This window comes from Gouania willdenowi, chromosome 13 (assembly GCF_900634775.1).
Source record: "Gouania willdenowi chromosome 13, fGouWil2.1, whole genome shotgun sequence".
Lineage (NCBI taxonomy): Eukaryota > Metazoa > Chordata > Actinopteri > Blenniiformes > Gobiesocidae > Gouania > Gouania willdenowi.
In genome coordinates this window covers 6,558,672-6,572,501 of record NC_041056.1, presented here as the reverse complement: position 1 = coordinate 6,572,501, position 13,830 = coordinate 6,558,672, and the positions used below count along the sequence as shown (strand labels likewise).

Sequence of the window (13,830 nt, the reverse complement as noted above, 5' to 3'; positions counted from 1 at the left end):
ATGTCAGTTGTTACACTTTAAAGAGTAATCCTCAAAAGTTATAAGCTCTTGCAAGTGTATAAAATGTATTTACTAGTACTGTATACTGTATATTAGGGCCGGGCCCAAAAAAATGCCAACATAGCTTAAAAGGTGTCATAGTTTTGCAACAATTTATGACACTTTATTCATGCTAATGACAGATAATGACAGTATAATGTCAGCCTTATGTATAAAACTTGTGTTACCAAGTAATTGATTACATTCCAACCGTGTAACTGAGTAAATTATTATTAGGCCACGGAAACACAAACTAAAGGTGCGTTCACACCGAACGCAACTGATTACATTAAAATCAATGTAAATTGAGCGATCTTAAGTTATCTCCCCTAAAGCCACGTGAACACACACTGTTCCCTGGTGATCGCATCACCGTAGCGATGATGTGATGGAGTGACCAAAAAGCACCACTATGTGCAAACGACACATCAAGGGCGATGGAAGCTACTGCGGTCGCGTTCGGTGTGAACGTACCTTAACGCCAACATTTAGACAGTTTTTTTCGTTTATTTTTTTATTCCAAATTCATTTAATTTCATTATCAACAGTTTTTCAAATTAAAAACCTACTTTAGTGTCATTTATGTCAGTCGTTACACTTTAAAGAGCAATCCTCAAAAGTGAAAAGATCTTGCAAGTATATGAAATGGATTAACTAGTGCTGTATATAATTTTATTGTATTATTTGGGTTTCATTTTATTAAAGCCACATCGCAGACTTTGTGACCGAAAGAGTTGACGCATATGAGTTATTTTAAATGATTCCTCTGGCCAATATTGACAGTGTCAACGCTTCGAGCGGGACTTCCCTCTTGAAATACCGCCTATCTAAGTTTGGAGGAGACGGATAGTCGTTGGCCAGGTCATGTGACCTGGAGAATGCCTGGAGAACGTTTCACTTTACAGCAGTCACGTGACCACAGGCTCTGATTTACTCATGAAGCTAAGGCTTTTGCTACTATTTTTCACTAAGTGATGCTTTTTGGTCACTCCAGCACTTTATTGCTCCACTTACATAATGACCAGGGAACAGTGTGTGTGTTTGTGTGTGTAGAAGCAGTGACAGAGGAGAGAGAGAGAGAGGTCTGATCACTTCTTTTCCTTCTTCTCCGGTTGTATGTTTACAGCACTTACATAGACAATGGTTTAAATGATCACCTTATGGAGTTACTAAAGGATGAGTTCACTCAGGATGTAGGCTTAATCAAGAAGTTCACCGCTTTAATTTTGACCCGATAAAATGAGGAAGTGTAGTACAGCCCTCAGCTGCAGCTGTCTGCACTGTAGAGTGACGGAGCAGGAAGGGGCTGCTGCCGCGGCTCTACAGTCGGTGAAGGACGGGAGAGTTGTCGCTTGAAGTCGCTTAAAAAGTTCAAATTTTTCAACTTTGAGCGACAAAGGTCACGATTGACCTAGTCGCTCAAATCACGCAAGTCACGTCGCGTGAGGCGGGATAGCTTGAGGTTGCGTTATTTACATTGATTTGAATATAATCTAATCGCTTCAGTCACTTCAGTCGCGTGAGGCGTGAACGCGCCTTCGGGCATTCTTCAAAAGTAAACAGTCGACCTACTTCCATCACCTCCGAGGACTGCGTCTCGTGAACAGGGTTGCGGTGTCTAAACTGTGGTTCAGGTGATAGTAAGGGGCCCAAAATGGGCAGATATGTTGTGCAAAATATTAATATTGATAAATTCACCAAATGCTGACCAATACTTGTCGTTTATATTATCATTAATTAATAATAGCTTCCTGATTTAGGTTAGAGGATGTTTTTTTATTGGTCATTTTATTTATTTTTGCATTTCTTTGATGCATCCTTTGCATTACTTTTTATTCTTATTTCATGGTAATGCTTCTACAGCACTCATTGTCTGAGCCATTGCAAATACATTTAGATTGATGTTGCACTGAATTGATTTCAATTTCAATTACTAGTAGTGTGATTGGATCATCCAATTTAGCCCCCATGAAGTATAAATCACAACAAAAAAATATGAATAATTAAAATAATAATAAAAATTTGATTACAGGCATCCCAGGTTTTTCAAATTCCTTGATTGACATTTCTTTTAATAGTAACATTTTTGCAAGAACTCTTTTTTTTTTTTTTTTTTTTTTTTTTTAAATCGAAAACATGACATTGTCTTGCAAATAACCACAAAACCTTTACTGCAATTTTAAGGAATTCTAAAGTCAAATCCCGGAGATATTGGTATCTGTGAATTACACAAAAATTATTTACATTACAAAGTCCAAATTCAGGAATAAACTTTTGGAGATTGCTCTTTTTACCTCTGAGAAATTGATTTTTTCTTGTCTAAAATAATTGAGCTCAAACTGGGTGATTAGAGACCTTTTAAACTCAAACGGGTTTTCCACACAGTTTAAATCGTTGAATTGACTGAGTGATCATTAAAAAGAAGATAACATGTTGAAATAACTTAATTTTCAAATATTTATTGCAGACAGAAAAGACAATTTCGGAATCAAATTGAAAACAAAGAAGAAAATAAAGTGGAGCTCCTCAGAAATTCAGAAACGGGAGCTGATGATGAGTCCAAAGGAAGTTTCCGTCCCTGTCTGTGAACGACCAATAAAAAGCGTCGGTGGGAGAATAACTAGACAGACAAAGGGACAGAGGAACACACAAACAGAGCCGTGTCTTCTGAGTGTGTGTGTGTTGGTCTGAGTGCCTCGGCGTGGGCGCGTTACACAATCATCTCCAGCTGTCGGGCGTATTCGATGACCTGCTGGGCGAGCTCAGAGGATGGGATGGTGACCTCCTCAGTACGCTGCTGCTGGCTGCTGAACGAGTAGTAACCGTCTGCGCTCTGAGTCCAACCTCGCTGGAAGGAACGACAGTCACAAATCTGTATGTGTGTGTGTGTGTGTGAGGTATATATGTAACCAAAAACATTCATAGAAAGATGGTAAACGTTTATCACCTGTTTTGTACATTTTTCTTTCATTTTCCATTTCATCTTTTATTGTGTGGGTTGTTTTTTAGTGATTTTGTATATTTCTATCATTTTGTGTATATTTTTTGTTTTATTTTTTATTTTGTTTGGTTGTTTTTTTAGTGATTGTGTAATTTTTTGTAATTGTGTATTTTTGTGTTTTCTTTAATCTCTTATTTTGCTGGGTATTTTTGTTAAATATTTTATTTTGTTAGGTTTTTTTTTAATTTTTTTTAGAGATTTTGCGTCATTTTTTGTAATTGTATATTTCTTTCTTTCTTTCATTTTATGATTTGTTGGGTTGTTTTTCAGTGATTTTGTGTATTTTTCTACAATTTTGTGTTTTATTTTATTAGGTTGTTTTTTAGTGATTTTGTTTAATTTACAATATTTTCCTCTGATTTTGTGTATTTTCGTTGTTTTGTGTGTTATGAGTCTTCTTGTGTATTTTCCCCATAGTTCTTGTATGTTTTCTAAGTATAGTTGTGTGTTTTTGTTGACCTTTCATGTGTTTTTCTGTCATTTGAGTTCAGTCACAAAAACTCTGTCTTTTTTGAACGTTAAGAACAATATTTTTATATTGTTTGAATGGTTAAGGAACATGAATTAAAGAATACATACCTTTTTGGCGTACTCCGTCATCTTTTTTGGGGAGCTGAAGAAAAGCACTCGTGTTGCTTCACTGAACTGGATCTGCTCGTAGGCTTTCTCTATGCAACCGGCAATCTCATCACTGCAAATACAACAAGATCCACCGTCGTCATCTTTACTTAACGTGTACAACTCTTGAAGAACAGTTTGCAGAATTTTGATGTTCTTACCGTATGGTGTCGAGCAGAATATCGATAAAAAATGTGTAACTCTCTGCAGGGATGTTGCCTTTGGCCAGAAACACTTTGTTGTAGCTTCCCTCCATCAAATACTGCAGACACAGAAGAAAATAACACATCAATAAGGTTTATACAAAGATAGACACATATGTAGGACTAATTTAGTCGACTGATAAAAATTACAAAGTGGGATGTTTTTCACATTTTAAAATAAAAAGCACAGTTATTTAGCCGACTGATGTAGACACATTGAGCCTGTTTCTAAAATCCTGGGATAGTTTGAAACTCATTAAAGGGCCCATGTTAAGCTAAATCAACTTTTCTGTGCTTTAAACACAGAAAATCAATCTAACTAAGGATTAATTTCCTCAATCGTCAGAGGGTGATTTGTTCCTGTTTTACTACAGGGTGAGCCCAAACACCTCGCTCCAATTTGATGACGCATTCCCACTTTGATGACAAATTTGATGCGGCACTGAGCTGGAGAAGCCGCACCTCCAGGAAGCTCTCTAGCGTGATTGACATGTAAACAGACACGCCCACAAAGGTGAGCATTTCAGCGTCCTTCGCACAGCGCTATGTATGTATTTTCTACAGTCTATGTATGTATTGGTGAACGCCCCACCCCCACGCTCTGTCTTGTGGTTTATAAAGCAGCATGAGCTCGGCTACAGAGTGGGTGGGAGGAGGGCGGGCTGTCTTCTGGCCCTACGTCACCGTGCAGGGAGGAGGAAGTCTGGTCTGTGTCCCGTCTATAGACACGCCCACTCATGAATATGCATAAGTAGGACGCAAATCAGCCTGTTTGTGTAGAGTTGCTCAGAAAGTGACTTTTCAGAAGCTAAAACTCTGGAAAACAGGCGATTTTGGGAAAATAAACCTCAAATATTATGTTTTTGGGGTTCTTAGAACAAATGGAGGTGGGTGAAAAATAGCATGACATGGGACCTTTAAGTAAACTGTTCAAAAACATTATGCATGAACTATGGAAGCATCAGCATCATCTACATTTCCACTGGGCTGACATATTAGTCGTCCACTCGTGTACACGGTGAAGTTAAAAACACTTGCCGTTTCATTAATCATCATTTACTAACGGTGACTTTCCATTTTCTGTGGGCGCAGAGCTTCTTATACCTTATCTCTCAAGTGAGCTGAGAACAGGCAGACTCGTGTACATGCAACTCATGTTTACACTGAGGTTTAAAACACTCACTGTTTCATTAATAGTCATTCACTTAAGTTGTGTTTTCCTTCGCTTTGGGATCATCTTCAACAACTCTGGTGTGTTTAGGTGCTCACATGTTATTACAGTAAATTTCTACAGAGTATCAACAGTGTAGTGATGATGACTGTTTTATTAGAAGTTGACCTGAGAGGTATTCCATAAAGCAGGTTATGTTCAAACTCTGAGTATGATCAGGCTCAAATGAGGGAATCTCTGAGTATCCCTTTCCTGAAAGTGAGGTATGTTCTTCTCTGAGTATGTCACCATGTTAACATTCCCCATGAACTGAAACTGCTCACTGGCAGGTTTTGTCTAAGAAACCCTGGGTATCTACCTGGCTCCACCCACCTGAACACGGCTTCTAGAGGAACACTTTAATTTACCTTGACACTCTTCTCTGACACACATTAGTAACATCACACACCATAGACGTGGCTCACATTGTTACAAATGTTATGTGTTGCTTTACATTTTTTTGCAAATAGTTTTCTTCATAAAATCGGGGCTGCAGAGCATTTAGGGAAAGACACTGTGTAGTTGATCTGCATTAAAACGTCTGACGTCTGTAGTAAAGTTCCCTGGATACAAACGTCTGGCAAATGTAAAGGGGGATATATCAATTTAAATGGATACACATTTAAAGCTCGACATTTACATTATTTATTACGGTATTACGGCTGGATGTATACTTATGAACTGTACAGTTGATTACATAGTTTGGAAGTTACGGTGGTGCAGCAGGTAAGGAAGCATGCATGGGGTCGAGGGTTCGAATCTGAACTGAGTCATCTTTTTTGTCACATCTTTAAGATTGAGCGAACTCTCAATAACTCTCAACTGATCATTTAAACCTTAAGTACAAGTGGAGGAGTCCATGAAAAGTGCTGTAAACGTACAACTGTAGAAGAAGTGATCAGCCCTCTCAGTGCGGCTGCCGCCGGCTCCTCAGACACTATTCATATTATTTATTTTATTCCCTGGTCGCCACGTCACTGGAGCATTAAGGTGATGAACGGCCAAAAAGCGCAACTCATCACGGGCAATTTAGGCGACTATAGTCGCTGAACTGGCGTGTGAACACCTTTTTAAAGGCTTATATTCCTCTATAAACACTTGCTTATTTCACCCATTGGGGTGAATAAATTTCTCTCTTCTGGGTGGCTGCCATGGTAGCTCGTGTTTTCTCTGCTCAATTGATGATGGCTTTATATCGCGCTCGTGCACGTAAGTAACCCAAGGTTTACATACTCAGGGTTGATAGACCCACTTCATACCAGCTGTAATAGAATTAGATACCCAGAGTTTCCCATCGCGGGGTATGTTGACCCAGAGTTTATGGATAAACTCAGTTTGTTGAACCTCCTTTCTGGAATACACATCTGTCCTGGGCACGTCAACATGATACCAACTAGTTAGTTGATCGCAGTTTCCTTTAAGTGACATTTTTTTTTTATGTCGACTGACAACTAAAATAGGCATTTTAATACTACAGTATGATTGTTACTGTTGACATTGAATTATTATTTTTCTTACTGCAACCTTTAAGGCAGTTAGAAACCACTCTGATCAAACGTAAAATATAGTGTTACTGCTTCTGGTTAAAGAATATACATAATTTCATAAAGCAGCTAACCAAAGTTTACTGCACTTTATCAAAGTATATTCTAATTTAGAAAGGGGCAATTTAATTACAGATAAAAAAGAAAACCACTTGTGATCGCCTGATCCGAGGGTCAGACCAATTTACTTTTAAAGTCATTTGATATATTTTACTCTCATTTTGTGTATTTTTGTTATCAATTAATATATTTTTCTCTAATTGAGTATGTTTTTTGTCCTTTCGTATGTTGTTGTTAGTGTCGTTTTGTGTGTTATATTGTACTTGAGGAATAATTGTGTGTTTTGGAGTGTGTTTTTGTTGTCATTTTTGTTTTTCTTTTGTATATTTTTTGCGTTTTAGGAGTCAATTTGTGCATTTACATTGGGGGCCGTGTAAATAAGGACAAGAGCCGCCAGTTACCCATATCTATTCTATATTAAAGATTTAGGATTTTATTCTTATTATTACAACAAATTAGGAATTATTCATAGAAAATGATTGTTGTTGGTTAAAAACTAGCGCACAGTTGTATCGAGCAGCGTTAGGCTCCAATCCTGCACTCAGGTCAATAACAAATCTCTGCACCTGCTCCAAGGACACGGGGTGTCTGATGTACACGTTGGTCTGGATGTCTCGTGCGCTCAGTCTCTCCAGCTCTGTGTGAAACTCAGACACTCTGTTCTGTGAGAGCAGGAACAGCAGGTTGAGCCCCAGTAACTGGTGCATGTAGGCTGCTTCAGGCAGCTCATCCCTGAGATAGACACACAGAAAAAAATAATCTGATTTTTAGTTTCCAAGCTGGAATGAACATAAAAAAGTGTGCATAACTGAGTGGAAATTACTTGTAGTCGAAGTAGTAGCATTTCAGCTGGGCCATATATCGCTCAAAGGATGGGATGTCCTTCTTGAGGATGCTCCACAGCGCTCCGATTTCCAGGACATCTCCTAAAACAGGGACAGAAACTCTGATGGAAACGAAAGTTCCACAGAATCCAAAGCAGTGCTGATGACTCTTTACTCACGGGCTAAAATGAGCTGCTGTTTGGTGAGCGCTGAGCCACTGGTTGGTAAAAAGTTCAGCTCCAGTAACGAAACCTGGAAAATAAAATTTTTTTTAGGAGACGTGACAAAAATCATGTGCTGAGAAAAGGAAATTTAATTAACTGCATATGATGAAGATGCTATGATTTTTCATATGATTTTCTACTTCAGCCCTATTGACAATCATTTAACCCTATGTGGAATGTGATGATGTTTATCTCTCATTATCTCTTAACAAAAGCCAAAGTAAACATGTAAGAAACTAAGAAATCTTTACTAATTTAATTGTTAAAAAAAGACAACATTCTGTGTACTTCTTTTTTTTTAATTTTTAAATAAGCTATTTCTATATCTAAAAAAATAAATAAATCACTGAAAATAATCGAAACTCTCCTCACAAAAAGCCCAAATGAAATACAGAAAATAATAAATTGCTTAAAACCCTAAATGTAAATTTCCCTGAATCCCATCACGTACCACATTATACTGGGTCAGACTAATCTATTCTTTGTATTGCTTAGCTTCACTCTCAGAAACCTAAATACACTATATTCTCCGTTTCTAATATTTAATTATATTATTTATATTTTATCTACAACTTTTTTAATTTTGTTCTTGTTTTTCAAATAATTTTATACATTTTAAATACATTTAAACAATCTACAGAAGAGAATGTAAGGGTAAATACAGGCTTTGTTTGCAATAAAAAAAAAAACCAATCAAAAAATTACTTCGTTGAATTAATTTAGCTCAACTGTCAACAATGTAGCGTCACCGTGCACTAAATAATATAAAACATAAAAAAATATTACAAGTAATACAACACAGCATACTCGCCTTCATTACAAAAAATATAACTATAATAAAAATCACATTAAAGTAGTTTTACTTTAAGAAGTTGGTTGAAATAGATAATAACCTATTCATTTAAGCGTGTTAAAACAACTAATAGTCAGTTAAGAAAAAATAAAAAGCTGTCTAATATAATACAATTAAACCTGAACAACAAAAATATAGTTTTAGTGTAAAATGGTGATAATATTATGAACATAAAGCTAATAAATCAATCTGAGATTTAGGTTTTTACTCAACGTCAACACAAACACCGTTAGCCTGGCTAACAGCAGAGTTAGCACCGGTGGCTAACGCCGCTGCTGCTTTAAGCATGTTTAGGCTTATATTCGTCTTAGATATGATAAAATATAGAATTTTATGTGCGGTCTAACCTTCAGTTTGCTGAGAAGGTCCCCACATTTGCTCAAGTTTGGGTTTTTCTTGTTCCACTCTGTCTTCAGAGTCTCGTACAGTCCGGCTGTTTCTTTTAGCGACATGGTGAGTCTGCAAAATGTGCGACACTTAGCATCGGTTTACGTCTTTCTTCTTCTTCGTTTTCTAATTTCCGGCAGACACGACGCATCAATGGCGTGTTGCTCCTCTGTCGTAAAAAACAACTGTGAAGACGCTTTCGAATTATTAATATTTTATTATTATATTTAAAAAAAGAAAAGAATGGAGTCACAATAATTTGAACCAGAAATTTGTAGTAGTAGTAAAAAAAAAAAAAAAAGTATGATATGTAGAAGTGTGGTCAAGCATTTTTTTTTCTTTCTCAACCTTATTAAACTTTTCTTACACATGTACAAATGTAGAGAACAAATACAAATATTACAACATTAACAACTCACCTTTTGTACAGAATTGTCAAGAAAAAGCAGTTGTCATGTTAATACTTAGCACGTCATTTAAAAAATGATAGTGTCCTCAAAGTGCAATAAATGAGGTCTGAACTTTTTTCTTTTTTTTTCTTCTGTCTAACAAAAATATTCAAACATAAATCACAATTTAAAAATATATATAACAAGACTGAAGGAAGCAAATAGGGGTATATAAGCAAAAACCTTATATACCCAACTTACTGTAAAAAATATATAAGCAAGTTAAATACAAAACATACAAGAGAAATGCAAGCATTCAACAATTACATTTGAGCAGCCTTTTTTCAAATAATGCAAAATATATAAATACATATATACACATACCTTCTTTTATATACAACATTTAACTAATGCCAAAAAACACAAACATAAATCTACTGCTTCACATAACCCTCTAAAGTATATTGACATTTTCTTTTTGAAATTAAATAATGTGACAATAATGTGAACTTAATCTTTATTAATAATAATAAAGAAGATAAGTAATGAACGAAATATACAATGGTGTAATGAGTCGGTTTTCTAATTCATTGGGAAAGTTTTTCAAAATATCATACACTATTTGTGTTATTTAAGATTTAACTATAATTTTAAGGATTTGAGATACAGTTTAAATTAATTAAAAAAGGAAACAAAATTTGGGGACAACTTTAAAAACGTGTTTTTGTGTGTAAAGATTAGGCATAGTTCATCATTTGTGTTGTTCAAGATTATTCCAAATGTAACATCATCTATGGAGATATAAGACGGAAGCGGTAACGTTCTCTTTGCAATCCATTTATGGATCTCCACCCAGAACGTATGAGTCACATTACATGAGAAAAAATAAATGGTCCGCAGTTTCTATGTCATTTTTGCAAAATGAACAACGTTATCATCAATATTGAAGCATAGTAGTTCTTTTGAGTGATAGATGTCATTCATAATTTTGAAATGTATTTCTTTGGTTTTATTGGTTAAAGTGAGCACCTTTTTGTTTTGTTTACCCGGGAATTAATTTTCAGTGAAAGATTTTCCTATAAAGGAATGTATACATCTTTATTTTATCCCAGAATAAAATACCTTGAATTGAAAGTGGAGCCACTTGCGGTTGAATAGTCTGATGTGCCATTATGTTTTTTTGTCAGGAAGACAAATTCTTGAGGAAATGTTTTTTGTAGTTCATGAAATTCTGCTTTCATCGGGTTAAAGATGTGTTTGGTGCAGAATTTATTAATAAATGACCACTGTCATCTATCAAGTGACGTCAACCACGGAAAAGATACCTCTCCAAAACCATATATCATTTTCTAATACAACAATATTTGTTTATGGGACTCTGATAAAATAATAGAAAGTTTATTAATGTCAAAGTCTTTGACAAGAATACATTTCAGCCCTCCTAAATAAACGTTTTAGAATACAGGACCAGAAGGAGTTGCTATGTTGGATCCAGGCTTTTATTCAGTTTATTTTTGAGGTACCATTAAGACAATCAAAATCAATAACTTTGAGGCCTCCATCCTTTATGTCTGTGTATTAAGTATTTTATGTTCGTTATCAGTTTTTTTTATATATATATATTAATCAATTTCTTTCAATTAAAATACGTAAACAAGAGACGAAAAAAAAGAAAACTGTGAAAGTATTTAACAGTATTTATCCAGTAAAAATAATATTCTTTGGTAATAAGCCTCTAAATAACGTTTTTTTTTCTTTTTCTTTTTAACTTTGTGATGACAAATATATTCCATATGTTTGCAGTTATATTTTTAAGATGCATCGTATTCGTATTTTAAATGTACACTGGCCTGATTTTGGTTAGAAAAAGCTTTTGTTTTTAGGAAAAAAGAACGCGCCCTTTCCAGGGTGTACCCCCGCCAAGCGCCCTATGAGAGCCGGAGATTGGCACCGGCAGACCCCCGCGACCCTGTTAAACGGGAATAAGCGGGTAAGAAAATGGATGGATGGATGGATGGAAAAAAGAACGATATGTGTAAAGCTTGGATATCCGAGCCGGATTTGAACGTACCAGTAATTTGAAGGAAGTCTACGCGCATGCGTTGAAAGTTACTGACGGTACCAATGCACAAAATCAAGATGGCGGAGCTAAACACGGATCGGTGGACGGACGCGTTTCAAAACCATGAAATGTTCAAAATTATCAGAGAAACGCTGAAGTCAGCGCCGAGCCCGACTGACCGGGTGTCGAAGAACCTGGCTTTTTGTCTTGGAGGGGATTTCTTCATCTGGAACGACGAGGACCGCGTGTTTTACACCGATAACCTGCGCCGGATGGAGGCTCCTGGTGGAACGTTTCAGACGCTGCTTTGCATCAACCCGCCTCTGTTCTCCGTGTCCCAGGTCCTCCTGAGTCCGACCCAGAACCACGTCGCCCTTGTGGGGCCGCGCGGGGTGTCGGTGCTAGAGCTGCCGCGTCGGTGGGGGAAAAAGTCCGAGTTCGAGGGCGGTCGGGAGAAAATCAACTGCAGAACCGTCCCGGTGGCGGAGCGTTTCTTCACCAGCTCCCCGTCGCTGATTGTCCGTCACGCGGCCTGGTTCCCCAGCATGAACGACGAGCCTCACCTGGTGCTGCTCACCTCAGACAACACCATTCGCTTTTACGCGCTCAAATCGCCACAGACTCCTGTCAAAGTGCTGCCGGTGTCCCAGACGGAGGAGGACGGCTCAGTTCGAGCACCTATCCGGTCCTACGCTGCATCCCTCGGGGAAATCGCTGTAGCGTTTGACTTTGGACCGGTGTCATCCTCCCAGAGCTCCAGAAACAAGCCCCTGTATCCTCTGTACATCCTCTACGAGACCGGGGAGACCTACGTGAGCTACACCGGCGTGGGACACATCCTGAGTGCCAGTAAACCAGTGGGTCCCCTCCCCATGTACCCAGCAGCAGAGGACAACTACGGCTACGATGCCTGCGCCATCCTGTGCCTGTCCTGCGTCCCCAGCATCCTGGTCATCGGCACGAAGACGGGGACCCTGTACCACTGCGTGGTCCTGGAGCCGGAGGAGGACGAGGATGCCGTGGACCACTGGAGCAGGGGGACAGGGACCGCGCCGGCTCTGTACGTCTTCGAGTGCGTGGAGCTGGAGCTCACCCTGAAGGTGGCCTCTAGCGAGGATGAGGAGTTGGACTTCACCTGTCCGATCCGGCTGCACAGGGACCCGCTGTGTCAGCAGAGGTACCACTGCACCCACGAGGCGGGGGTCCACAGCGTGGGGCTGATCTGGGCCAATCAGCTGCAGAGCTTTCTGCAGCTGGAGCAGGACGATAAGGAGACGCTCCAGGAGCTGGCCCTGGAGAAGCGCTGCATCGTGGAGCACATCCTCTGCACCAGACCCCTCCCCACCAACACGTCCGCGCCCATTTGCGGGTTCCTGGTGGTGTCGGACCTCTCCCTGGGTCCGACCATGATCTGCATCACCAACAGCTACGAGTGCATCCTGCTGCCTCTGCTGAGCTCCATCCGACCCCCGTCCCCTCCGCTCCTCTGCTCCCACCCAGGAGCCGGATCGGGCACCTCTCCACTACGTGGGTTGGCCAACGACTCGTTTGAGCAGCACATCCGTAACATCCTCACACGCAGCACTACTAATCCATCAGTGATGAAGGCCGGAGTCGACGAATCGTCACTGCCGCCGTCGTACTGCCTGCAGCTGCTGAGCCGGGCCACACAGGTGTTCAGGGAGCAGTACATCCAGAAGCAGGGCATGGCCCACGACGAGCTGCAGAGGAGGGCGAAGCTCCTCACGGACCAGAAGAAGAAGCAGCTGGAGGAGATGGCCCTGTGCCGAGAGGAGAAGAGGAACCTAAGGGAAATGGCGGAGAAGCTGGCCGAGAAGTTCGAGGACGCCAAGTACCGTCAGGAGAGCATCACGGGCCGCATGAAGGCAGTTCTCGGCAGCTTGCGCGGCCAGCTGCCCGTCCTGTCCAACAGCGAGCGCGACATGAAGAAGGAGCTGCAAAGCATCAACGACCAACTACAGTACCTGGACATTTCCATCCAACAGGTCAGCACAAAGATGGAGTACCAGAAGACGCAGGTGGATAAGGAGGCGCCGGCAGCCCGGTCCACGGTGTCACTGAACGAGCAGCAGAAGAAGGTGGTCCAGGATGTCCTCAGGGAGCAGGGACAGCAGATCAGAGACATGGTGAAGCAAATGAAAGACATTAAAAACCATTTCAGGTTCTGAGCACTTAGGATAAAAGTTCAAATGTTTCCTGATTCATTATTGTGGGACGTTTAATGAGAAGCTTAATGTTTGAGTGGCATGAAGATTTTTATACATTGCTCTTTAGTTATTTTCATACTTAAATATTTCTAAACCTTAAAGAGCTGAAACTCTGTGTGATGTTCTTAAAAGATAAAATGGTTTGTTCAGACTTGTGAATTTAAATATTAAAGTTTTCCCTAAAAGCA

At 39.4% G+C, this 13,830-nt stretch overlaps 2 protein-coding genes across 2 annotated transcripts; one reads left to right on the top strand and one right to left on the bottom strand.

The window, feature by feature from the left end:
- Positions 1-2,505: 2,505 nt before the first annotated feature.
- On the bottom strand, positions 2,506-9,079 carry psmd8 (proteasome 26S subunit, non-ATPase 8). Its single transcript, XM_028464588.1, has 7 exons — positions 8,924-9,079; positions 7,679-7,751; positions 7,499-7,601; positions 7,242-7,407; positions 3,820-3,920; positions 3,620-3,731; positions 2,506-2,887 (listed from the first exon to the last, which is right to left on the bottom strand). The coding sequence occupies exons 1-7, from the start codon at positions 9,026-9,028 to the stop codon at positions 2,750-2,752; spliced, it is 798 nt and encodes a 265-aa protein (XP_028320389.1). The 5' UTR covers positions 9,029-9,079; the 3' UTR covers positions 2,506-2,749.
- Positions 9,080-11,429: 2,350 nt separating this feature from the next.
- On the top strand, positions 11,430-13,830 carry nup88 (nucleoporin 88). Its single transcript, XM_028464712.1, has one exon. The coding sequence runs from the start codon at positions 11,477-11,479 to the stop codon at positions 13,601-13,603; it is 2,127 nt and encodes a 708-aa protein (XP_028320513.1). The 5' UTR covers positions 11,430-11,476; the 3' UTR covers positions 13,604-13,830.

Coding starts and splice junctions, on each gene's coding strand:
- psmd8 (XM_028464588.1), bottom strand. CDS start 9,028: ATGTCGCTAAAAGAAACAGCCGGACTGTACGAGACTCTGAAGACAGAG. Junction 7,752..8,923: donor ACCTTCTCAGCAAACTGAAG/GTTAGACCGCAC, acceptor TTTATTTTCCAG/GTTTCGTTACTGGAGCTGAA. Junction 2,888..3,619: donor TGACGGAGTACGCCAAAAAG/GTATGTATTCTT, acceptor CGTTCCTTCCAG/CGAGGTTGGACTCAGAGCGC.
- nup88 (XM_028464712.1), top strand. CDS start 11,477: ATGCACAAAATCAAGATGGCGGAGCTAAACACGGATCGGTGGACGGAC.